A 27,112-nucleotide genomic window follows, 5' to 3' on the forward strand; every position below is an offset into this window, starting at 1 on the left:
ATTCAAGGCATAATAAACTGCATTTAGTTCCTTCCAGTTTGAGGACTGCTGAATCTCTAAAGAACTCCAGCGACCTTGAGCTATATTTTGGTCCAGATGGGCCCCCCCACCCTTCTGGGCCTGCATCAGTAGTGAGTAATTTAGAAGACCTAATTGTCCATGAGACTCCTCTGGACAAATGGTCCTTATTTAACCACCAAAGAAGTGATTGAAGCATGTCATCAGATAAAGTGATTTTTGTGTTTAGATGACCCTGGCAATGTGATTGAGCATGAAGTATCTGGTGTTGTAAGGCCCTAGTATGGTATTAGGCCCATTGAACCGCAGGAATGCAGGAGGAGAGTGAGCCTAAGAGAGACATGGCATCTCTAAGGGACATATGAGGACTAGATCTTGCCATAGTGACTTTTGAAATTATGGTTGATTTTTTGGATTCTGGTAAGAGACATTTTTGACTTACAGAGTCCAAGACTGGTCCAAGGACTGAAGAGTTTCTGGATGCAGCCTGGATTTTTTGAAGTTTACAATCCAACCTAAAGCCTGTAATGATGAAATGGTATTAGACAAGTGTTTTTCACATTGAGATGCTGAATTACCAATTATTAGGAAATCATCTAAATAGGGCACAATTAGCGTGTCCTGATGACGTAGATAAGCCATCACCTCCAGCATGACTTTCGTGAAAACTCGAGGAGCCATAGAAAGGCCGAATGGCATGGCCGTAAAATGGAAGTGACGGATCCGGCCTTGTAGGTTTACTGCCACTCTGAGATATGAGATATTGTTGGTGCTCTGTATGAATTGGAAGATGATAGTATGCATCCTTTAAATCCAGACCCGTCATAAAGCACCTAGGAAACAAAAGTTTAATAGTAGATCTTATTGATTCTATTTTAAAGGTGTGATCATATAAAAAGGAATTTAGTTTCTTTAGATTTATTATAGTACGAAAAGTACCATCTGGTTTTGAAACCAGAAATAAAGGGGAATAAAATCCTCTCCCTTCCTGATTTCTTGGTACTTCGATGAGAACGGTTATGATCCGGTGACCTTGGAGCTGCATGAAACTTTCTCTGGAGTAGGTGGAAACTGTACTGACCGCAAATCCTGAACTAACATCGCAACTAGAAGTAGCCGTGGGGTGTGCCTAACAAACCCTAGACACCTCGACACAGCCGGAGGACTAAATACCCCTATAGATGGAAATAGGAATTCTACCTTGCCTCAGAGCAGAACCCCAAAGGATAGGCAGCCCCCCACAAATATTGACTGTGAGTAGGAGAGGAAAGACACACGCAGGCAGAAAACAGGATTTAGCAAAAGAGGCCACTCTAGCTAAATAGGAAAGGATAGGACAGAATACTAAGCGGTCAGTATTAAAACCCTTCCAAAAATATCCACAGCAGATAATACAAAAAATTCCACCATCTAACTAAAGACGTGGAACGTATATCTGCAACTCCTGAGAATCCAACAAGACTGAGAAAATACTGACACAATCTAAGCTGGACAAGAAAAAACAAATGAATAGCACTGAATTATCAAGCGCCACAGAAACAAAACCAGACACTTATCTTTGCTGATTTGGCAGCAAAGCAGGAGGAACCAGACAGAGGTCCAACACCTCCCAAAACCATGGACAACTGGCAAGGACTAATGAATCCTGCACACCTAAATACCCCAGTCAGAACTGCAATCAGCAGATACACCTGACCAGGACTGCAATCCAGGGACAACTGCATTACCACCTATAACCACCGGAGGGAGCCCAAAAGCAGAATTCACAACAGAGAACATTCTTAGCCAAAAGGCTCAGAATTTCTAACTGAAGCGCTTATTGTTGTTCCGGCGCTTTCAGTGATGTTATGACAAAGTTATCCTGTGGCAATTTAAAGAAATCTAATCTTAGTCCAGATTTTATTAGATGAAGGATCCACTGATTTGAGGTTATGTTTTCCCATTGATGATAAAAATATTTCAGTCTTCCACCAACTGGGATCTCTCTACTGATGGTATCTACCACGTCTAGATGTTTCAGGGTTACTATATAAGGCACCTTTCGGTTTTGTTTCCTTTGTCTCCCAACGGTCTTTCTGTGGCTCGTACGGCCTCCTCCTGTTAAATGGCCGTCTCCTAAACGCTCTCCTATAAGAAGGAAGAAACTGTTTAGGAAAGCCCTTCCTTCTCTCTCCTGCTTTATTCAGTAGGTCATCCAGAACCTTGCCAAACAGGAACTCACCCTGGCACGTGATTGAACATAATCTGGATTTTGATTGTGCACCCCCCTTCCATCCTTTCAGCCAGAGGGCTCGACGAGCCGCGTTGACCAGACCTGCTGACCTCGCTGCCAAACAGAGGGAGTCCGCTGAAGCGTCGGCTAAAAATGCTGCAGCACTCCTAATCAGTGGCACAGTTTGGAGAATTTTTTCTCTCGTGACCTTGCCTTTTACTTGCTGCTCCAGCTGGTCTACCCGGACTAGTAGAGACCTAGCTGTGCACGTGCCCGATATTGCTGGTTTAAAGGCTCCTGTGTTTGTCTCCAAAGATCTCTTGAGGAGAGCTTCCGTTTTACGATCTAGTGGATCTAGTAAAACTCCTGCGTCTTCTACCGGAAGGGAAGATTGTTTTGAGGTTGATGCCACCGCCGCATCCACTTTAGGGACTTTGGACCATACCCCTTTAGTGATGAGGATTTGGCGGTAACGCCTTTTAGAAGATGATGGGAGAAACCCTTTCCCCTGTTTGTCCCATTCCTTCCTAACAATGTCCTTAACAGCGGTAATGACCAGGAAGGCACGCCGTTTTTTCTGGCCTAGTCCAGCAAACATTATATCCTAAACCGACCTGACCTCCTTAGTATCTGGACACCCTATAGTATTCCTAACGGACTTTACAAGGTTGTCTATGCTGTCAACAGGAAAACATGTTCCGCCTTCATCCTCGGAAGAGTTGGGGGATGATCCTGAAGTATTAGAGGATCGGATTAGGCCCTCTTCAGACTCTGAACTGGAGACGGGAGAGAGGCGCTTACTTCCATGTTTTGTTTTGTTTTTAGAGATTTTGATCTGAGAGACTGGATCTCCTGTCTTATTATGGACCGGATGTTTGTGGCAGTAACAGCCGCCTCATCCTGTAAAGTCTGTTTTATACAGTTCTGACACAACCTCTTGGGATACGTGTCGGGCAAGGGTTGCATACACAGGGCACACTGCTTATGCTTAGATTTGCTGGTCTTCTTAGCCTAAGGGAAGAGGCAGAGAAGGAAGGGATCAGCTTATAGGTAGAGGATTTTAGACACACACCCAGTGAAGCTATCATACCGGTCTTGGAGGTGGAGACGCTGTGTGGGGTGTGAGTAGATCCACATCTCTACTCCTCGTCTTACTCCTGGTGTGTCAGATCCTGGCATGGAACGACCACTCCTCTTTGCTGACGATCTAGCGCTGCTCTTCTCAGCGCTATCATCCACCGCTGGTGGAAGCTCCTCATGTGCAGGGGACAGCATGATGAGCGATTAGCTCAGCGTCCCCGGCCTGTATTTGTAAAGCACAGTCATCATTTTTTTTTTCTCTCAGGAGCGCTCCTGCCGCGAACCGGAAGTGTACCAATCACTTCCGGTTCAATGAATCAGCGCGGACTTACCCGCGCGATGCAGCCGCCTCTGTCAGCCGCCAGCGACGCTGTTAATCTCCTCACACCTGCCTCCTCCACAGGCCGGACTCCATCGCCTGGAACCTGCCGGATAGTGCCAGACGAGGGGGGAGGATGCATGCAGTGACTCCCCCGCCGCTGCTTCTGATGCCGCAGCCCCTGCTGTCCCCACAGGAACCACACAGGCGGGTGCATAGGCTTCAGGTAATCCTGGAGGTGCTCCAACCACCTCCTCTGTAGGAATCCGGGATTTCCGATAGGAACAGGAAACCATCTGAGGAGGAGAGGGGGGCCGCCCTTTTGTCTCTGTAGGTTTCCTGTTCCTATGGGCGGGTCCCTCTCTCAAAGTGGGTGCTGTCGTGGCGAAGGGTAAAATACTACGTGGCTGGGCAATATACTACGTGGCTGGGCAACATACTACGTAGCTGGGCAATATACTACGTGGACATGCATATTCTAGAATACCCGATGCGCTAGAATCGGGCCACCATCTAGTATAATAGAGATACACATACACATATAGAGATTATATATATATATATATATATATATATATATATATATATATATATATATATATATATATATATATATATATATATATACACACATATACACATACACATATACATATACAGTGGGGCAAAAAAGTATTTAGTCAGTCAGCAATAGTGCAAGTTCCACCACTTAAAAAGATGAGAGGCGTCTGTAATTTACATCATTACATCATAGGTAGACCTCAACTATGGGAGACAAACTGAGAAAAAAAAATCCAGAAATCACATTGTCTGTTTTTTTTAACATTTTATTTGCATATTATGGTGGAAAATAAGTATTTGGTCAGAAACAAAATTTCATCTCAATACTTTGTAATATATCCTTTGTTGGCAATGACAGAGGTCAAACGTTTTCTGTAAGTCTTCACAAGGTTGCCACACACTGTTGTTGGTATGTTGGCCCATTCCTCCATGCAGATCTCCTCTAGAGCAGTGATGTTTTTGGCTTTTCGCTTGGCAACACGGACTTTCAACTCCCTCCAAAGGTTTTCTATAGGGTTGAGATCTGGAGACTGGCTAGGCCACTCCAGGACCTTGAAATGCTTCTTACGAAGCCACTCCTTCGTTGCCCTGGCGGTGTGCTTTGGATCATTGTCATGTTGAAAGACCCAGCCACGTTTCATCTTCAATGCCCTTGCTGATGGAAGGAGGTTTGCACTCAAAATCTCACGATACATGGCCCCATTCATTCTTTCATGTACCCGGATCAGTCGTCCTGGCCCCTTTGCAGAGAAACAGCCCCAAAGCATGATGTTTCCACCACCATGCTTTACAGTAGGTATGGTGTTTGATGGATGCAACTCAGTATTCTTTTTCCTCCAAACACGACAAGTTGTGTTTCTACCAAACAGTTCCAGTTTGGTTTCATCAGACCATAGGACATTCTCCCAAAACTCCTCTGGATCATCCAAATGCTCTCTAGCAAACTTCAGATGGGCCCGGACATGTACTGGCTTAAGCAGTGGGACACGTCTGGCACTGCAGGATCTGAGTCCATGGTGGCGTAGTGTGTTACTTATGGTAGACCTTGTTACATTGGTCCCAGCTCTATGCAGTTCATTCACTAGGTCCCCCCGAGTGGTTCTGGGATTTTTGCTCACCGTTCTTGTGATCATTCTGACCCCACAGGGTGGGATTTTGCGTGGAGCCCCAGATCGAGGGAGATTATCAGTGGTCTTGTATGTCTTCCATTTTCTAATTATTGCTCCCACTGTTGATTTCTTCACTCCAAGCTGGTTGGCTATTGCAGATTCAGTCTTCCCAGCCTGGTGCAGGGCTACAATTTTGTTTCTGGTGTCCTTTGACAGCTCTTTGGTCTTCACCATAGTGGAGTTTGGAGTCAGACTGTTTGAGTATGTGCACAGGTGTCTTTTTATACTGATAACAAGTTTAAACAGGTGCCATTACTACAGGTAATGAGTGGAGGAAAGAGGAGACTCTTAAAGAAGAAGTTACAGGTCTATGAGAGCCAGAAATCTTGATTGTTTGTTTCTGACCAAATACTTATTTTCCACCATAATATGCAAAAAAAATTATAAAAAAACAGACAATGTGATTTTCTGGATTTTTTTTTCTCAGTTTGTCTCCCATAGTTGAGGTCTACCTATGATGTAAATTACAGACGCCTCTCATCTTTTTAAGTGGTGGAACTTGCACTATTGCTGACTGACTAAATACTTTTTTGCCCCACTGTACATACACACATAGTGCAGACCAAAAGTTTGGACACACCCTCTTAGTTAAATATTTTTCTGTGTTTTCATGACTATGAAAATTGTACATTCACCCTGAAGGCATTAAAACTATGAATTAACACATGTGGCATTATATACTTAACAAAAAAGTGTGAAACAACTGAAATTACGTCTTATATTCATTCAGTGTCAATGTACAATTTTCATAGTCATGAAAATACACAAAAATCTTTAAATGAGAAGGTGTGTCCAAACTTTTGGTCTGTGCTGTATATATATTCACTTATATTTTCTTTGTGTGTGTAAACATTATATTTGAACATGGTATCTAATATTATGGTCTTCAATGGAGAACGAAAAAGAAGAGGTTGGAAAAGGAAATTACATCACAATTCTTTTTTTTGTTAAATAATATATCTTTATTTACCGTACAAAACGTATACAAATCCGCATCAAAACCGAGCGGAATTTCAACTGCATTTTCTGCCAAGAGAGGCAGAATCCAAATAGAATTTTACACAAGCAAATCTGCAACATGCGCACATACCCTTAGGCTATGTGCGCACGTTGCGGATTTGCTTGTGTAAAATTCTGACCGGTTTCTACCTCTCTTGGCAGAAAACGCAGTTGAAAATCCAAGCGGTTTTGATGCGGATTTTCATGCGTTTTTGTAAATCCATAGAGCTAAATAAAGAGATATTAAAAAAAAAAAAAAAAAAAGAATTCTGATGTCAATTCCTTGTTCAACCTCTTCAGCCAGATACCCTCATTAATATTAAATAAAGACACACACACCAGTCTATGTAGGAGCATTAACATAACCTACATACGCTGCAACAGAAAAGCATCTGTCAGAAATCTGCATGAAATGCAATATCTGTTTATTTTTCAAAACAGTTTTTAAAAAATTGCGTGGGCTACCATATGATTTTAATAACCAGTAGAGGGAAAGCCGACGATGTTAACATGGGATTTCTTGAAATCCCATCCACTATGCTGTAAGATCTGGCCACTGCAGGTTGGATGCTCCTGCAGTGCATCACTGAGAGTTCACTGGAGTTTGTGCTCTCATTCACGGCACCGATGCCGCAATGAGAACCGGAGCACACTAATACACAGCAAATCCGCAGTCTATTTGACTGACTCAATGTAAGTCAATGGGTGCAGAAATGCTGCAGATCCGCAAAAAGAATTGACATGCTGCAGAAAATAAAACGCTGTGAATCAGTGCAGAAGTTTCTGCAGCATGTGCACACCAATTCTGGATTCCCACTAACATTACTTGAGCACTAGTGATGAGCGAATATACTCGTTACTCGAGATTTCCCGAGCACGCTCGGGTCTCCCGAGTATTTTTTAGTGCTCGGAGATTTAGTTTTTCTTGCCGCAGCTGAATGATTTACGTCTGTTAGCCAGCATTAATACATGTGGGGATTCCCTAGCAACCAGGCAACCCCCACATGTACTTATGCTGGCTAACAGATGTAAAACATTCAGCTGCAGCAAGAAAAAGGAAATCTCCGAGCACTAAAAAATACTCGGAGGACCCCCGAGCATGCTCGAGAAATCTCGAGTAACGAGTATATTCGCTCATCACTATTGATTACTCCTTTGCGGATCTGGTGCAATTCCACGAGGAAAAAATTCTGCGGATCTGCAACAAATCGGCAAGGTGTGCACATAGCCCAACAGTCTCTCCTTCAGGCACAATGAAACAAGTTAACTATAGCAGCCTCACCGATCTCAGCATTTCAGGATGTATCAGCTCCAGAGTTTAAATGTGTTCAGCTCCAGAACAAAAAACACACTTCTGAGCAAACCCAGCTGCTGTAATTAGGCCCAGCTGGATTATGGGAACATCTTTTCCACCCAGAATCTCATGGCTGCTCCTAAATCCCGGACCCAAAATTCAGTCAAATTGAAACTCTCTCAGTAACCTAGTGTTACTGATCAAGACTTTACATTACCAAGGTCAAACACCATGGTGACACATATCTGCCTGGATACTTTACCCAGGGCTATGGAGTCGGTAAGCCAAACCTCCAACTCCTCAGTTTCCATGACACGGACTCTGACTCCATAATTTCAACTCCACAGCCCTAACTTTACCTTCTGCTTTCTTACAATGGGTATTCAGGTAAATTTTGCTGTCAGATCTATTGCAGAGCTGTGCTGATTACCAGCTTTCTGGGAATCAGCATGTGTGCTGGTGCGCGTGAGTGAGTCAGAACAGCTGAGTTGAGAGCACTATGAGGATAGTTGCAGATGTGTTTGTAATAAGACAAAGACCAGATCTGCTGTAGCGTCCTTCCACTCACACAAGCTGCCTACGAGATGGAAACTAAAGAAGTGTTAGTTGTAATCACACACAACTTTGCAGTGTGATCAGGGTGGCAGACTGTCAGTCATTGTATGTCTCACACTGGTAGCGCCTCGTTTCTAAAATCATCTCTGGAGGCACTCACCAGGAGATCTATGTCCTGAGCATAGATATTAACAGTTTATTTACATATGAGGAAAAATTTCTCTGGAATAAGCCATCAGATTGCATATATCAAAGTATTCTTTTTCTCAGCTTTCTATGAACGTTGCCTATGTAGACATCTTAGTCCCCTTTCACACATCAGTTTTTTGCAGTCAGTCACAATCCGTTGGCTCGACGGATCCGCCGCAGATTGTGAAAAACTGATGCGACGGATCCGTTTTTTGGATGGATCAGACTAGCGGATCTGGCTATTTGGATCGAAGCATGATCAGTTAAAAAAAACGGAATCCATCGCTGCATTCCGTCAGCTGACGGAACCGGCACCATAGGCTTCCATTCTAGCAAACGATGGACGGCGCGGTTGCGTTGCTGTCCGTTTTTTCGACGGACACAAAAAAAGTTACTTTGTCCATTTGCACCGGACAAACAATTTTCGACGGATCCGGCGAACGACAGATGAAACATGAGGCCATCCGTCGCTAATACAAGTCTATGAGAAAAAAAAACGATGTGTGAAAGGGGCCTTAGGAGTGTTGATCCCACGGACAGATTAGTTTTAAGTTTATTCATGCCACATATAGGTACGCGCAGTTCCTCACCTGCAGAGAGATTTTCACAAGTCTCTTGTTTTATACTCGGCGATGCTTGCGAATCAACATAGTAATTTGGGAAGAATTCACTTTCATAACACTTATGTTCCTTTTGTATTAGGCTTGATTTCTCTTCCTTCATGAAAGCCGCGGTCACATCATGTTTATCTTTATTCAGAGAGTGAGGCATGTTAGTTTTCGACAGCTCACCTCTTGACTCTGTAAAATTGGAATATTAAGAGCAGGTTAAGGTGTTTATTAAGACAAAACCAATGATACGCTTCATAAGGTGCTGAACTGTGTGGATGTGCAGACCGCCTTACATACTGCTAAGGCACCAATACAAATTCTGTGTAAGCTTGTTGAACTTGACCAAATCAACAAGAGCAGCTGAATAATGTGTGTGGGGCTAGCCCGCCTCGTCTCTATGGGCTCATACTCACCTGCGATAAACTCGGATGAGTCTCGCATGTCAATTCCCGGCACTCAGGAGCGGAGCGTGCAGATGCATGTATTCCTATGCAGCCGCACGCTCCGATCTGAGTGCCGGCAGCAGCGCCGGGTATTAACATGCGAGACTCATCCGAGTTTCTCGCAGGTGAGTATGAGCCCTAATACGGAATATGGCAGTGGCTTTTTTCCTTTTCCCCACAAAATTGCTGAACATGCATGTCAATGGGAGAAAAATATTTAGAATTGAGTCCTCAGTGGTTGATACCTTTTAATGGCTAACTGAAAAGATGGTAACAAATTGCAAGCTTTCGAGACTACACAGGTCTCTTCATCAGGCAAAGACTAAAACAAATTCTGAAGAATCACATATTTATGCACAACATAGCACAGAGAAAAAAAAAAAGTGGGAAAACCATGGATAAGACAGGTGACATGAAGCAGAATTACCATGAGTGATAAACAGTTATGCCCATAAATATTGGGCCAGCTCTTAGAGGAATGTTTTATTGTCCTCTGATTAGGGTCTCTGTTGTGATGACCCCTCATAGTCTGAGGGGCAAGTTCCTTAGTTGATGTAAAAAGACATAAATCCATGCGACACATTCATTCCTCCACTAAGGCTGTCAACAGTCGTCATCAGTTTATATTCCCATACTCTTCTGTCTATCTTAGATTTGAAGCTCCCTTTTAACACAAGTAATTTCATGTCCATGATGTTATGATTTGGGAGAAAAAATGTGTTGCCACAGGTAGATCCATTCTTTTATCTCTTATTGTGTGGCAGTGAGAATTCATTCTTGTTCTAAGCTTTTGCCCTGTCTCTCCCACATACAGACCCCCAGTTGGACATTTAGTATAAATAATAATTAGGTACACCACATTAGAAGTGTTGCAGCTGAAAATACCTGGTATCTTGTAGTCCTGATGTGAATTGAGGATCTTTATCTTGTCCGTGGTCATTATAAATGGACAGGTTTTACATTTTTTCTGGTTGCAAGGAAAGGTACCTGCAGCTGTTGGAGAGGACAGGGAGCTTCTGACATATCAAAAGACTGACCGTCACATACAAACATAAACTAAGTGTGAACAGGTGCTGAACCTAGAGTCGCCAACTCATATATAGTCAATTAAATAAGGCAGCACACTGCAGCGCTAAAACATACAAACATGAAACACGAAAATTGAACTGCATTACTGCACTAGAAATACGAAAAATGAGAGCGTTTAGCGCATAAAAATGGCCAATTTTATGTGTACCTGGTAGCCACTTTACGGCATCTCTCTTATACCAGGTCCTACACTTGCCTTTCCTCGCTGAGAATAAACGTCTCCATCTGAATGGGTACCTGTGAAACCGGTACCCATTCAGATGGAGACGTTTATTCTCAGCGAGGAAAGGCAAGTTTAGGACCTGGTATAAGAGAGATGCCGTAAAGTGGCTACCAGGTACACATAAAATTGGCCATTTTTATGCGCTAAACGCTCTCATTTTTCATATTTCTAGTGCAGTAATGCAGTTCAATTTTCGTGTTTCATGTTTGAATGTTTAAGGGAGCTTCTGACAATGATGCTTCTATAGATTTGGGGGCTACCTAAAACACAGTAGTGGGGGGGGGGGGGGGGTCTGGAAAAATGGATTGTAAGCGGGCATCTTTTTGTAGTAAAGGTTGTAATTTCCGTGCAGCTCCCCTTAGCACCTCCAGATTTGGATTGTAGGTAACTACTAGAGCTACTCGGTTGTTTTCTTCTTTAGCTTTGTAATGTAGCAGGTGATTCCTTGATATTCTGGTGGCTCTTGTAATCTGGTTTTCAATTGTTCTTGGATGGTAGCCCTGATTCAAAAAGGTCTGAGGCGACCAAGTTGTTCATCCCTATCCATTGGGTTGGAACATATACGATTGTATCTGATGGCTTAGCTTTCCCCCCTTTTTTTTTTCTGTGCTATGTTGTGCATAAATATGTGATTCTTCAGAATTTGTTTTAGTCTTTGCCTGATGAAGAGACCTTTGTAGTCTCGAAAGCTTGCAATTTGTTACCATCTTTTCAGTTAGCCATTAAAAAGGTATCAACCACTGAGGACTGTCAATTCTAAATATTTTTCTATCTACTGGCTAACACGGTACCAAGATATATATCTTTCCTGTGTCTTTGGGAGAGTCAGAAGGAATAGTGCTCAACCAACAGCAATCAAAGGTGGATGACCATTGCAACCTTTTAAAAGGGAAGGTGCGGCGATTTTTAATTTTGTATTAATTGATTACATAAATCAATTATTTTCATACAAAATTAAAATATACTACTTTAATATTTTTGCAGTTATCAATTTTTACTTCAGCCACTGGGAACTGCCATTTGCTGGTGTGTAAGTGTCTGACCACAACAGCTCAAATATGGCAGCCCCTGGGCATAAGAGACTGCGGTCGCATGTCTAGTATTGAGGTTGCTCCTCCTGCCTCTAGCTGTGACCTACGCACGCGCTGTGGGCTGCCCAGGTTACAGCTGTCAGAAGAGATCAGCGCCATCTTTGTGTAGCCCGAAGTGTATACTGCTCAGTGCGTGTGATGACAGGAGATGACTGAGGGAGGACGTGCCGGGGAACAGAGGTCCGGAGTTGGAGAAGTGATCACAGCCTGTCAGTATTACAGTACAGGCTGCGATCTCCGCTCACAGCCGAAGTGTTCAGAGCACAGCAGGGAAATCAACAAGCTGCTGTGCTCTGAACACATTGACACAGAAGTGAACGTCGCTGAGGCAAAGTGTGTAGAAGCGTATAGTTTCTTTTCTTTTGCAGTGACTACCGTATATGGGAAACATATACCAGGATGGGTGGGGGGGGATTAGACATATATCAGAATGCACTACATGGGGTACATTATATTGTGATGCACTATATGGGACCATTATACTCTGGGGTAGAATATGGAGCCATTATACTGTGGAGCACTATATGTGGCCATTTTACTATTGAGCCACTATACCAGTGTTTCCCAAACTCCAGTCCTCACGGATCCCAAAAGGTCATGTTTTCAGGATTTCCATAGTGCTGCACAAGTGAGAGAACTCCTAATACTTCCATCACCTGTGCAATACTAAGGAAATCCTGAAAACATGACCTGTTGGGGTCCGTGAGGACTGGAGTTTGGGAAACACTGCACTATACAGAGGGTAGCGTGACTCAGCGACTCTGATGAGCGGTGTAGATACTGACGTCCCCGCACATCACAGCTGCCGGGACTCGAGAAGCACAGCAGGACCCAGGGTGCCTGGTGCTACTGTCTATGGAGCTTCAGTCTTTGAACAAGGCTCCATAGCCTTTAGACGTCGTATTCGGGGATCATAGTGGAAATACCATGAAGTACGTCGGACCTGTATGGGAACTTTTTGTTTTCTAATAAATTTGAGAACGAGGGACGGTGTCTTTTCACTATTTCTATCTTTTTATGTTTTTCAGGTTTTCATTTGTGGACTTTAACGAAGTTGGTGAACTACATAGGACCTGCGTGGATTTTTTTCCCCCAAAATAAATTGGTGAACAAGGGACAGTGTAGGGGAGTGATTTTTTCAAATAAAATGTATTTTTCTGTCAGTGTATTTTTTTTTTGACATTACTAAAACCAGGGTTTCATGGCAGATGGGATTTTTGACAATTCACAGCTGACATTAAACTCAAACTACCATAAACCCCATTGCCACCGCACCAGGGCAATTGGGATGAGCCATACAAAATGTCAGAACTGGCGTATCTAATGTGTTGCTCCACTTCTGGGCGGCTGCAGGCTGGTAATTTTAGACTAGGAAGGGTCCAATGACCAGGGACCTTCCCAGCTTGATAATATAAGCCTGCAACGGTCTGCTTTACCTTGGCTGGTTATCAAAAACTAGGGGGGACCCAAAGTCGCCTTTTCCTCCTTTATTAGAGTAAACAAGGCTAAACACCTTTTACCGCCACATGAAAAGCACTAAAGGGTGCAAGTTTATTATATGTAGGGGGTTTGTGAAACTGAATAGAATATATATCTATAGGATATCTGTATATGTGGGGCCATTATGCTATGGAGTACTAAGTGGGGCCCATTGTGCTATATAGAGGACTATATGAGGAATCTAGGAGGTTCAATAGGATGAAAATCACTTTGTAAGGGCTGCAAAGTTATGAGACATGCTCTTTCATGAGCCCGCTGAATATTATTATTTTTATTTTTTTTTTTTGGTGGGGGCGAGGGTGTGACCCTGCTCTGTCTACTTTCATGGGAGTAGAAATGTAGTGGACAGAGCAAGGTCACACATCACACCAATGATTCCATAGAAGTGGACAGAGCGGGATCACGCATTACACCACTGCTTCCAAAGAAGTGGACAGAGCAGGGTCACGCATAGGGAGCAGGCTTAATGTGTGACCCTGCTCTCTCCACTTCTACGGGAGCAATGGTGTAATGTGTTCTACTGCTCCCAAAGAAGTGGATGGAGCGGGGTAACACATTACATACATTAGATGCTACGCATCTAATCCCATCCTGTGTGATCCTCAATAACTAATCCCATCATGTGATAAAACTACACTTATCCTTGCATCTAATCCCAGCCTGTTACTCTTAGCGTATCTAATCGTGCATGCTATACACTTCCCGTATCTAACCCCAGCTTATGATACAGTGAGCAGCACCAACAAACAGAATTGGTGATGCCGGACGTCATTGGTGATGCTGTCTAGTTGTCGGTATTATCCATGAATAAAGAAAAAAGGTGGCACTCACTATTCCATTAAAAGGTTTCTTTTATAGGTTCAATTTTAAACTTACCAGCAGGAAGGTATTCGTGTGCTACACACCGGACGCAGGCCTTTTGCGTCCTCTTTGGACCCGCTGAAGGGCAGAAGGCTCAAAAGGCCGTGGTCCGCTGTGTACCACACAAGTACCGTACCTTCCTGCTGGTAGGTTTTACATTGAACCAATAAAAGGAACAGTGAGTGCCACCTTTTCTCCTTATTTACGGACATTATTTGAACTGTTTTTTTCTGATGGTGAGCACAGACGATTCCAGGGGCAAGGTGTTAACGTTAACCGCTTTCAGTTACCAGATCTGCAAGTTGGCTACAGGTGTAACAGTAGTGCCGGTCTTTTCACTCATCTGTTCAGACATTATACTTGTCAGTAATACTTTGCAGTCACCAACAAAATGGCTTTGCACTGTGATCCTAAACTATATCCTCAATTATCCTTTTCCAAACACCCAGAAAAGGAGGCGAGGCGTGACGTGACGCATGTGAGCAAATTCAGCCCACATTTACTGCAGTCGTAATGTGTGCAAACAGTACACTTGATTTTCACGGCAAATGTCAGCAGCTGCTCCTAGTATTTAAAAGTGGAAATACCAAACCTTTTTAACCCCTTTCTGACATTGGGCATACATTTACGCCGATGTTGGACTCCGGCGGAGTCCACATTTTTCCGGGGACATGTCAGCAGTTTTGAACAGCTGACATGTGCCCGCAGTTTTGAACAGCTGACATGTGCCCGCAATAACCGCAGGTGGAATCGCAATCCACCCGCAGCTATTAACCAGCTAAATGCCGCTGTCAAATTCTGACAGCGGCATTTAAAACATGCCGGAAATATGCACACCGGTGACCCCAGTCACTTGATCGCGGGTCACCGAAGTGTTGGCATGTCAACCTGAGGTCTCCTGGAGACCAGTGGTCGGCGTTCATAGCAAGTGACTAAATCTGCTATATAGAGCCGATCTGAAAATCGCCTATATGTAGAAGAGCCGATCGTGTTGTGGCAGCTTCTCTGGTAGAGACTATTGAAGAGTGCCAAAAGTAAAAAAAGAAAAAGTTTTTAAATATATATATATATATATATATATATATATATATATATATATATATAAAAAATATATATATATATAAAAGTTCAAATCACCCCCCTTTAGCCCCATTCGAAATAGAACAACAGTAAAATCAAACATACACATATTTCGTATCGCCGAGTTCAGAATCGATTAATAAAAAATGATTAACCCGATCGCTAAATGGTGTAGCGAGAAAAAAAGTCAAAATGCCAGAATTATGTTTTTTTGGTCGCAGCGACATTGCATTTAACCCCTTTCTGCCATTAGACGTACTATTCCGTCCATGTGGGGTGGGCTTTACTTCCCACGGACGGAATAGTACGTCATAGGCGATCGGCCGCGCTCACGGGGGGAGCGCGGCCGATCGCGGCCGGGTGTCAGCTGCTTATTGCAGCTGACATCCGGCACTATGTGCCAGGAGCGGTCACGGACCGCCCCCGGCACATTAACCCCCGGCACACCGCGATCAAACATGATCGCGATGTGCCGGCGGTGCAGGGAAGCATCACGCAGGGAGGGGGCTCCCTGCGGGCTTCCCTGAGACCCCCGCAGCAACGCGATGTGATCGCGTTGCTCCGGGGGTCTCCGTACCTCCCTCCTGCAGCAAGTCCCAGATCCAAGATGGCCGCGGATCCGGGTCATGCAGGGAGGGAGGTGGCTTACCAAGTGCCTGCTCAGAGCAGGCACTTGGTAACGCTGCACTGCTCTCAGACAGATCGGTGATCTGTCAGAGTGCTGTGCAAACTGGCAGATCACCGATCTGTATTGTCCCCCCCTGGGACAAAGTAAAATAGTTTAAAATTTTTTTTACAAGTGTGTAAAAAAAAAAAAAAAAAAAAATCCTAAATAATGAAAAAAAAATAAATAAATATTATTCCCATAAATACATTTCTTTATCTAAATTAAAAAAAAAACAAAACAATAAAAGTACACATATTTAGTATCGCCGCGTCCGTAACGACCCGACCTATAAAACTGTCCCACTAGTTAACCCCTTCAGTAAACACCGTAAGAAAAAAAAAAAAAAAAAACGAGACAAAAAACAATGCTTTATTATCATACCGCCGAACAAAAAGTGGAATAACACGCGATCAAAAAGACAGATATAAATAACCATGGTACCGCTAAAAGCGTCATCTTGTCCCGCAAAAAACGAGCCGCCATACAGCAACATCAACAAAAAATTAAAAAAGTTATAGTCCTCAGAATAAAGTGATGCAAAAATAATTATTTTTTCTATAAAATAGTTTTTATCGTATACAAGCGCCAAAACATAAAAAAAATGATATAAATGAGGTGTCGCTGTAATCGTACTGACCCGAAGAATAAAACTGCTTTATCAATTTTACCAAATGCGGAACGGTATAAACGCCTCCCCCAAAAGAAATTCATGAATAGCTGGTTTTTGGTAATTCTGCCTCACAAAAATCGGAATAAAAAGCGATCAAAAAATGTCACGTGCCCGAAAATGTTACCAATAAAAACGTCAACTCGTCCCGCAAAAAACAAGACCTCACATGATTCTGTGGACTCAAATATGGAAAAATTATAGCTTTCAAAATGTGGTAACGCAAAAAATATTTTTTGCAATAAAAAGCGTCTTTCAGTGTGTGACGGCTGCCAATCATAAAAATCCGCTAAAAAACCCGCTATAAAAGTAAATCAAACCCCCCTTCATCACCCCCTTAGTTAGGGAAAAAATAAAAAAAAATAAAAAAATTTATTTATTTCCATTTTCCCATTAGGGTTAGGGCTAGGGTTAGGGCTACAGTTAGGGTTAAGGCTACAGTTAGGGTTGGGGCTAAAGTCAGGGTTAGGGTTTGGATTACATTTGCGGTTGGGAATAGGGTTGGGATTAGGGTTAGGGGTGTGTCTGGGTTAGAGGTGTGGTTAGGGTTACCGTTGGCATTAGGGTTAGGGGTGGGTTTGGATTAGGGTTTCAGTTATAATTGGGGGGTTTCCACTGTTTAGACACATCAGGGGCTTTCCAAACGCGACGTGGCGTCCAATCTCAATTCCAGCCAATTCTGCGTTGAAAAAGTAAAACAGTGCTCCTTCCCTTCCGAGCTCTCCCGTGTGTCCAAACAGAAGTTTACCCCAACATATGGGGTATCAGCGTACTCAGGACAAATTGGACAACAACTTTTGGGGTCCAATTTCTCCTGTTACCCTTGGGAAAATACAAAACTGGGGGCTAAAAAATAATTTTTGTGGGGAAAAAAAAGATTTTTTATTTTCACGGCTCTGCGTTAGAAACTGTAGTGAAACACTTGGGGGCTCAAAGTTCTCACAACACATCTAGATAAGTTCCTTGGGGGGTCTAGTTTCCAATATGGGGTCACTTGTGGGGGGTTTCTACTGTTTAGGTACATTAGGGGCTCTGCAAACGCAATGTGACACCTGCAGACCATTCCATCTAAGTCTGTATTCCAAATGGCGCTCCTTCCCTTCCGAGCCCTCACATGCGCCCAAACAGTGGTTCCCCCCACATATGGGGTATCAGCGCAGTCAGGACAAATTGCACAACAACTTTTCGGGTCCAATTTCTCCTGTTACCCTTGGGAAAATACAAAACTGGGGACTAAAAAATAATTTTTGTGAAAAAAAAATGATTTTTTATTTTTATGGTTCTGCATTATAAACTTCTGTGAAGCACTTGGTGGGTCAAAGTGCTCACCACACCTCTAGATAAGTTCCTTAGGGGGTCTACTTTCCAAAATGGTGTCACTTGTGGGGGGTTTCAATGTTTAGGCACATCAGTGGCTCTCCAAACGCAACATGGCGTCCCATCTCAATTCCAGTCAATTTTGCATTAAAAAGTCAAATGGCGCTCCTTCGCTTCCGAGCTCTGTCATGCGCCCAAACAGTGGTTTACCTCCACTTATGGGGTATTGGCGTACTCAGGACAAATTGTACAACAACGTTTGGGGTCCATTTTCTCCTGTAACCCTTGGTAAAATAAAACAAATTGGAGCTGAAGTAAATTTTTTGTGAAAAAAAGTTAAATGTTCATTTTCATTTAAACATTCCAAAAATTCCTGTGAAACACCTGAAGGGTTAATAAACTTCCTGAATGTGGTTTGTTTTGAGAACCTTGAGAGGTGCAGTTTTTAGAATGGTGTCACACTTGGGTATTTTCTATCATATAGACCCCTCAAAATGACTTCAAATGAGATGTGGTCCCTAAAATAAAATGGTGTTGTAAAAATGAGAAATTGCTGGTCAACTTTTAACCCTTATAACGCCCTAACAAAAAAAAAATTTTGGTTCCAAAATTGTGCTGATGTAAAGTAGACATGTGGGAAATGTTACTTAAGTATTTTTTGTGACATATCTCTGTGATTTAATTGCATAAAAATTCAAAGTTGGAAAATTGCGAAATTTTCAAAATTTTCGCCATATTTCCGTTTTTTTCACAAATAAATGCAGGTAATATCAAAGAAATTTTACCACTATCATGAAGTACAATATGTCACGAGAAAACAATGTCAGAATCACCGGGATCCGTTGAAGCTTTCCAGAATTATAACCTCATAAAGGGACAGTGGTCAGAATTGTAAAAATTGGCCCGGTCCATAACATGCAAACCACCCTTGGGGGTAAAGGGGTTAAGGGAAGGTGCCATCAAAAAAAAAAAAAATTTTCCAGGAATTGAAAAAAGTTTAAAGAATTAATGTTTAAATTTTCTTACAAAATATTACCATTTGTTTCTAATTTAGTAAAATATGAAAAATAATTTTAAAAGGTTTGGTATTTCCACTTTTAAACACTAGGGGGAGCAGCTTCTTAAATTTGTCAAAAACCTAGTGTACAACTAGCTCACATTACTGCACTGCAGTAATTATGAGCGGAGTCTGCTGACGTGTGTGATGTCTCCTCTCCTCCTGTCCTGGGTGTTTGCTAAGGGATAAGAGAGGATAATATTCAGGAACACAGTGAGCAGCCATTTTGTTGGTGACTGCAAAGTTAGGCTATTTCCACACGTTGCAGATTGGGGTGCACAATTTTCTGCATCTCCTGGCAGAAAACGCAGCTGCAGATTTGATGTTTTTTAATGCGGATTTCATGCGTTTTTTACCCCTGCGGATTTCTATTATGGAATGGGTGCAGAAGCGCTGCAGATCCGCACAAAAGAAGTGACATGCTCCTTCTTTTGATCCGCAGCGTTTTCCGTGCGGAATTTTCCGCACCATTAGCACAGCATTTTTTTTTCCTATTGATCTACATTGTACTGTAAATCACTTTGCGGATCTGCATCGTTTCTACGTGGAAAAAACCGCTGCGGATCCGCAGGAAATCAGCATCGTGTGCACATAGCCTTATACTGACAAGTAGACAGCCACTGTGGATGGCAAGCAGCAAGGATTCTGGGAGACATATGGTGGAGGGAGCAGGGTGACAGCACAGAGTATTTCAGGAGAGCAGTGTGCTGGTCTATGGGGGCCCCCTGTTCGGTGCACGGAGCAGCCAGGGATTGTACATAGAGCGCTGTCCTTTATACACATGGATGGACCGTCTGCTCCACAGAAATCCAGGAAACATTTCTGCTGATTGATGGCATCTTCTGATCCAGACTTTGCATGCAAAGACCCAATTCCCCTCCTGTCCTGGCGATGTGTGAAAGCAAGGTGACAGGCGCAGTCCGGGATGACGCTGGGGGGGGGGTGAAATGTAGCCATATAGCAACGATAAAAATGAGACCCCTCTCTTTAGCTGCCTCACCAGCTCTCCCTTGACTACACCTAACTGAAGGTCATGCTGCCCCTCTATTACCCCAGACCCGCGTGCAGGTGCTCAGCCAGAACCACCCCAGATTGGGTTCCCTTTCTGAAGATACTTCAATAGTGTTCTCACATAATACCACCATATAGATCACACATAATACCGCCATAGTGTTCTCACATAATACCGCCATAAAGATCACACATAATACTGTCATATAGTTCTCACATAATACCACCATATAGATCACACATAATACCACCATATAGGTCACAAATAACGACACCATATAGATCACACATAATACCGCCATAGTGTTCTCACATAATACCACCATAAAGATCACACATAATACTGCCATATAGTTCTCACATAATACCACCATATAGGTCACAAATAACGACACCATATAGATCACACATAATACCGCCATAGTGTTCTCACATAATACCGCCATATAGTTCTCACATACCACCATATAGATCACAAATAATGACGCCATATAGATCACACATAATACCGCCAGTGTTCTCACATACCACCATATAGATCACACATAATACCGCCATATACTTCTCACATAATACCGTCAAATAGTTCTCACATAATACCATCATATAGTTCTCACATAATACCATCATATAGATCTCACATAATACTGCCATAGTGTTCTCACATAATACTGCCATATAGTTCTCACATACCACCATATAGATCACAAATGATGCCATATAGATCACACATAATACCGCCATATAGCTCTCACATAATACAGTCATAGTTCTCACATAATACCGTCATAGATCTCACATAATACTGCCATAGTGTTCTCACATAATACCGCCATATACCGTAGTTCTCACATACCACCATATAGATCACAAATAATGATGTCATATAGATCACACATAATACCGCGATATAGTTCTCACTTAATACCATCATATAGATCTCACATAATACCGCCATAGTGTTCTCACATAATACAGTCATATAGATCAGTGTTCCCCAACTCCAGTTCTCAAGGCCCACCAACATATCATGTTTTCAGGATTTCCTTTGCATTGCACAGTTGATGCAATTGTCACCTGGGTAATACTAACGAAATCCTGAAAACATGACCTGTTGGTGGGCCTTGGGGACTGGAGTTGGGGAACACACACTGATATAGATCACATATAATATCGCCATAGTGTTTGTTCTCACATAATATCGCCATCTTGTTCTCACATTATACCGCCATATAGATCACACATAATACTGTCATATAGATCTCACATAATACCGTCATATATATCACACACACAATACCACCATGTAGATCACACATAAAACCACCATATAACTCTCACATAAAACTGCCACATAGATCACACATAATCCCATAAAATAGTTCTCAAATAATACCGTCATATAGTTTTTACATTATTCCACCATACTGATCAAACATAATACCACCATACAGATCACATATAATACCGTCATATAGATCACACATAATGCCATAGTACAGATCACACATAATACTTGGCGGCATCACGTGATCTATATGGCAGTATTATGTAATAAATATATATGGCGGTATAATGTGTGGTTATGGGAGTATTATGTGCTAAATATATATGTAGGCATTATATGTGATCCATATGGCAGTGTGCTGGCCTATGGGGGGGTCACAGATATATGGTGGAAGAAGCAGGGTGATAGCAGCACAGAGTATTTCAGGAGAGCAGTGTGCTGGTCTATGGTGGGGAGGGGGTAGTGTGCTCACACTCACGCTGACACTCACACGCTGACGCACACTCTCACAACTGTATCCCTTACTGGCTATTAAATTGTAGGACCTCCCCCCTCCAAAAAAATGGTGTGGGGTCCCCCTATAATAAATAACCCGCAAAGGCTATGCAGACAGCTGCGGGCTGATATTAATAGCCTAGGAAGGGGCCATGGATATTGTCCCCCCAGGCTAAAAACATCAGCTCTCAGCCGACCCAGAAATGGCGCATCTATTAGATGAACCTTTTCTGGCGCTTTGCCCTGCTCTTCCCATTTGCCCTGTAGCAGTGGCAAGTGGGGTTCATATTTGTGGGGTTGATGTCACCTTTGTATTGTCCGTGACATCAAGCCCACGGTTTAGTAATGGAGAGGCATATATAAGACACCTATCCATTACTAATCCTATTTTATTTTTATGTGAATGTGTATGTAATGTAACTTTGTTTTTTTTTTACTGTGAGCACAAATGCCGGCAGATGATACTACTCTCCCATCAGGCATAGCCCGATGGGTGCAGTAGTCTCATCGGTCCACGCATACTTTATACCGCAGGTCACAGTTAGCTGCGGAATCACGCTGACATCTGCCGGCATGATCCTGCAGCACTGTGACAGACAGTACCAGTGGTAGCGTTACTGCGGGTGACAGTCACAGCTGTGGGGTGATGCTGACATGTGACAACATGACCCTCGCAGCTCCTGTTATCGCACGCACTGAGCTGTGTGTGCAATGGGGGGGACATGCAGGGAGGAGAGGAGTGCATAGGAGGGAGAGCAACCCATGGAGAGAAGAGTGCATAGGAGGGAGAGCGACCCATGGGGAGAGGAGTGCATAGGAGGGAGAGCGACCCATGGGGAGAGAGACATGCAGGGGAGAGCGACCCATGGGGAGAGAGACATGCAGGGGAGAGCGACCCATGGGGAGAGGAGTGCATAGGAGAGAGAGCGACCCATAGGGAGAGAGACATGCAGGTGGACAGGAGTGCATAGAAGGGAGAGCGACCCATGGAGAGAGAGACATGCAGGGGGAGAGGAGTGCATAGGAGGGAGAGCGATAGGATTCGATACATGTCTCAGCACAGTATCACACAATAGAGGATTAGATACAAGGTTCAGCAGTCAGTTCACACAGGACAGTATTAGATACACAGCTCAGAGTCAGTATCACACAGGATAGGATTAGATACACGTCTCAGCACAGTATCACACATGGGAGGATTAGAAACACGTCTCAGCAGACAGTATCACACAGGACAGTATTAGATACACAGCTCTGAGTCAGTATCACACAGGATAGGATTAGATACACGTCTCAGCACAGTATCACACATGGGAGGATTATAAACACGTCTCAGCAGACAGTATCACACAGGACAGTATTAGATACACAGCTCTGAGTCAGTATCACACAGGATAGGATAGGATTAGATACACATCTCAGCACAGTATCACACAGGAGAGGATTAGAAACAAGGCTCAGCAGTCAGTAGCACACACCCCTAAGGGTCGCAATGCGTCGTTTTGGAGAAAAAACGCATCCTGCAAAGTTGCCCGCAGGATGCGTTTTTTTCTCCATAGACTTACATTAGCGACGCATTGCCACACGTTGCATCCGTCATGCGACGGATGCGTCGTGTTTTTGGCGGCTGCGACGCACAAAAAATGTTCCATGTAACTTTTTTTGTGCGTCGAGTCCGCCATTTTTGACCGCCCATGCGCGGCCGAAACTCCGCCCCCTCCTCCCCGGAACTCACAATGGGCAGCGGATGCGTTGTAAAACTGCATCCGTTGCCCACGTTGTGCTAATCAAACACACTGTCCGTCGGGCCGACGGTTTGCGACGGCCCGGACAGACGGACTAGTGTGAAAGTAGCTTAACCCAAATCCTAACCCTAACCACACACTGACCCGAACACACCACTAACCCTAACCACACCCTTAACCCCAATGCACCCCTAACCCCACCACATCTCTAACCCTGACACACCCCTAACCCTAAGCCCAACCCTAACTAACCCCAACTGTAAACGTTCCGCATGTGGTAAAATTGATATGGCAGTTTTATTCTTTGAGTCAGTACGATTACAGCGATACCTCATTTATATAATTTTTTTATGTTTTGGCGCTTTTACACAAAAACTTTTATATAAAAAAAATAATTGTTTTTGCATCACTTTATTCTGAGAGCTATAACTTTTTTATTTTTCTGCTGATGGACATGTATGGCATCTTGTTTTTTGCTGGACAAGATGACGTTTTCAGCGGTACCATTTTATTTATAACTGTCTTTTTAATCGCGTTTTACTGCATTTTTTGTTCAGTGGTATGATGATAAAGCATTATTTCTTGCCTCTTTTTTTACGGTGTTCACTGAAAGGGTTAACTAGTGGGATAGTTTTATAGAGCGGGTCGTTACGGACGCGGCGATAGCAAATATGTGTACTTTTATTGTTTTTTTTTTTATTTTATTTACATAAATAAATGGGTTTATTGGAAAAATATTTATTTTTTTCTTTATTTGGGATTTTTTAAAATATTTTTAAACAGTAATTTTTTTTTTTTTTTTTACTTTATAACATTATCTCAGTTTGGGACCAGGGCTGTGGAGTCGGAGTCGTGGAGTCAGAGTTAGTTTTGGTTGGAGTCGGTAGAAATGTACCGACTCCGCCTCCGGCTTTTAAAAAAAATGTATTAATATTTCATCATTGAACTTTCATATGAATTTTATAAATGTTACTCAAATATATATGTTCTATCAAACTATGAACAACAGTGATAAGAAATTCTGCTGGAGATAGAGACATTTCTTACTTCTTGTGTGTCACTGTTCTCCACTGCCCTTATCTAATCTTAAGGTACCTTCACACATAACGAGATCGTTAATGATATCGTTGCAACGTCACGCTTTTTGTGACGTAGCAACGATCCCGCTAACGATCTCGTTATGTGTGACAGCGACCAACGATCACGCACCTGCTGGGAGATCGTTGGTCGCTGGGGAATGATCAGGACCTTTTTTTTGTCGCTGATCACCCGTTGTCATCGCTGGATCGGTGTGTGACGCTGATCCAGCGATGTGTTCACTTGTAACCAGGGAAAATATCGGGTTACTAAGCGCAGGGCCGCGCTTAGTAACCCAATATTTACCCTGGTTACCATTGTAAAAGAAAAAAAAAAAAAAAAAACAGTACATACTCACATTCTGATGTCTGTCACGTCCCCCGGCGTCCACAGGGTTAAAACTGTTTTCGGCAGGAGCGCTGCTAATGCACGCGCTCCGGCCGAGAGCTTCCCTGCACTGACTGTCAGTGCCGGCCGTAAAGCAGAGCACAGCGGTGACGTCACTGCTGTTAACTGCCGGCGCTGACAGTCAGTGCAGGGAAGCTCTCGGCCAGAGCGCGTGCATTAGCAGCGCTCCTGCCGAAAGCAGTTTTAACCCTGTGGACACCGGGGGATGTGACAGACATCAGAATGTGAGTATGTACTGTTTTTTTTTTTTTTTACTTTTACAATGGTAACCAGGGTAAATGTTGGGTTACTAAGCGCGGCCCTGCACTTAGTAACCCAATGTTTACCCTGGTTACCCGGGTGCTGCAGGGGGACTTTGGCATCGTTGAAGACAGTTTCAACGATGCCGAAGTCTTTCCCTGGATCGTTGGTCGCTGGAGAGAGCTGTCTGTGTGACAGCTCCCCAGCGACCACACAACGACTTACCAACGATTACGGCCAGGTCGTATCGCTGGTCGTGATCGTTGGTAAATCGTTTAGTGTAACGGTACCTTTATACTTGGTTAACCTCATGCTGCCCCAACCCCCCTACTTACAATGTATGAAACTGAAAGTGAAAATGTGTTGCAAATTCTTAGTAGTAAAGCTCCTCCTCTAGACTAGATGTTTGGTGTACATCTCCCAAGCATCTCACAGCTGCTACTCAGAAGAGGAAGACTGTAAGAAGTATTATCCTATCAACAAACTTTGCATCAGTTAACGGTGAGTACATGAGGAATAACAGTATTACTGACCACTGTATCAGTTGTACGACCTGGCAATAATTTTGTACAATTGTTTTTAGGAAAAACAATTGTCATTTGGATTGTGAATGCAGAATTAAAAACCTGAGAATGTCAAAGAAGCGTCACATTAAATCAGATGTATTTGAACATTTCACCATCACTCAAGATAGAAAACATTATGTCTGTCAGTGTATGACAAATGATCCAGATGAAAACAAATGCTGTGAAGCCAAGATCAGGGCATCCATGAAGGAGGATCTGACAGAGGCAATACTTTTTCTGAGGACAAATGTATAGATTTCTTCTTATTAACTGCATAACAGTGTTTATTGCATATTTACTTACAAGAGTTTAGAAAAGTTTATAAAAGTTATTGGCTATATTCTAATTGTATTCTAATAAATATAGTTTTTGCTCTAAGTGGTCTGATTACTTATATGATGGTGAGAAACTGAATAAGCACAATGTTAATATTTGACAACAGTAAATTTATTGTTACGAATTGGCCATTTATGAAGGAGTCGGAGTCGGAGCCTGATAAAATCCAGGAGTCGAAGTCGGAGTCGCAACTGTGGCTTACCGATTCCACAGCCCTGGTTGGGACATCACTATATAAAGCCAGATCGCTGATCTGACACTTTGCATAGCACTGTGTCAGATCAGCGATCTGACAGGCACTGCAGGAGGCTTGCCGGCGACTGCTGTCAGTAGACGCTCGCAAGCCACCTCACTGCAGGACCCGGAAGGACCCCTGCGGCCATTTTTTATGTGAATTTGGAGTTCAAACACCACCACACGGCAAACACTGCCTCTGATCGGTGGTAAAATCATTACCGCTGGTCAGAAATCTGCGGTTCCTGCACTGTTTACCTCCAGTCACTGGCATTGGCTGATGGGACTACTACTCCCATCAGACTACGCCTGCTGCTGCTAATAACAGCACTAGAAATAATTTGAAAAAAATGGCGTGGGTTCCTCTGCATTTTTGATAACCAGTCAAGCTAAAATAGACAGCTGGGGGTTGGTATTCTCAGGCTGGTAAGGGGCCATGGACATTGCCTGCCTGCCTGCCTCCCCCCCCCCCCAGCTTAAGAATAGCAGCCACATTGTCTGGCTCTTCCCAATTGCCCTTTCATTTTTCTTATTGATATGTTACTATACAAGGTCACTTACCCATATGATTCTCCATGTGCAATAACAGATCGCAGTATCTGCTGAAATATATGCCACATTCAGAGCAGATATTGAGCATGGGCCCCACGTGGCTCTTCAGGTGTCTGAGCAGAGAAGACTTTACACTAAATTTCTTCCCACATTCTGTG

The 27,112-nt window shown here is 43.1% G+C and overlaps 1 protein-coding gene across 4 annotated transcripts in view; it reads right to left on the bottom strand.

The window, feature by feature from the left end:
• The window catches only part of LOC138676328 (zinc finger protein 189-like), a 50,409-nt gene that overhangs the window by 13,359 nt on the left and 9,938 nt on the right, over positions 1 to 27,112 (bottom strand). For 2 of the 4 annotated variants that reach the window (XM_069765514.1, XM_069765513.1), the window contains exon 5: positions 8,987 to 9,196. The exons of 1 other annotated variant lie outside the window; for it this stretch is intronic. In XM_069765514.1, the coding sequence (XP_069621615.1) occupies positions 8,987 to 9,196 (210 nt within the window). Of the gene's footprint in view, positions 1 to 460; positions 852 to 8,986; positions 9,197 to 27,112 lie in introns of all 4 variants that reach the window. One more of the 4 variants, XR_011320774.1, reaches the window with a different exon arrangement.

The sequence above is a fragment of the Ranitomeya imitator genome, chromosome 4 (genome assembly GCF_032444005.1).
Source record: "Ranitomeya imitator isolate aRanImi1 chromosome 4, aRanImi1.pri, whole genome shotgun sequence".
Classification (NCBI taxonomy): Eukaryota; Metazoa; Chordata; class Amphibia; order Anura; family Dendrobatidae; genus Ranitomeya; species Ranitomeya imitator.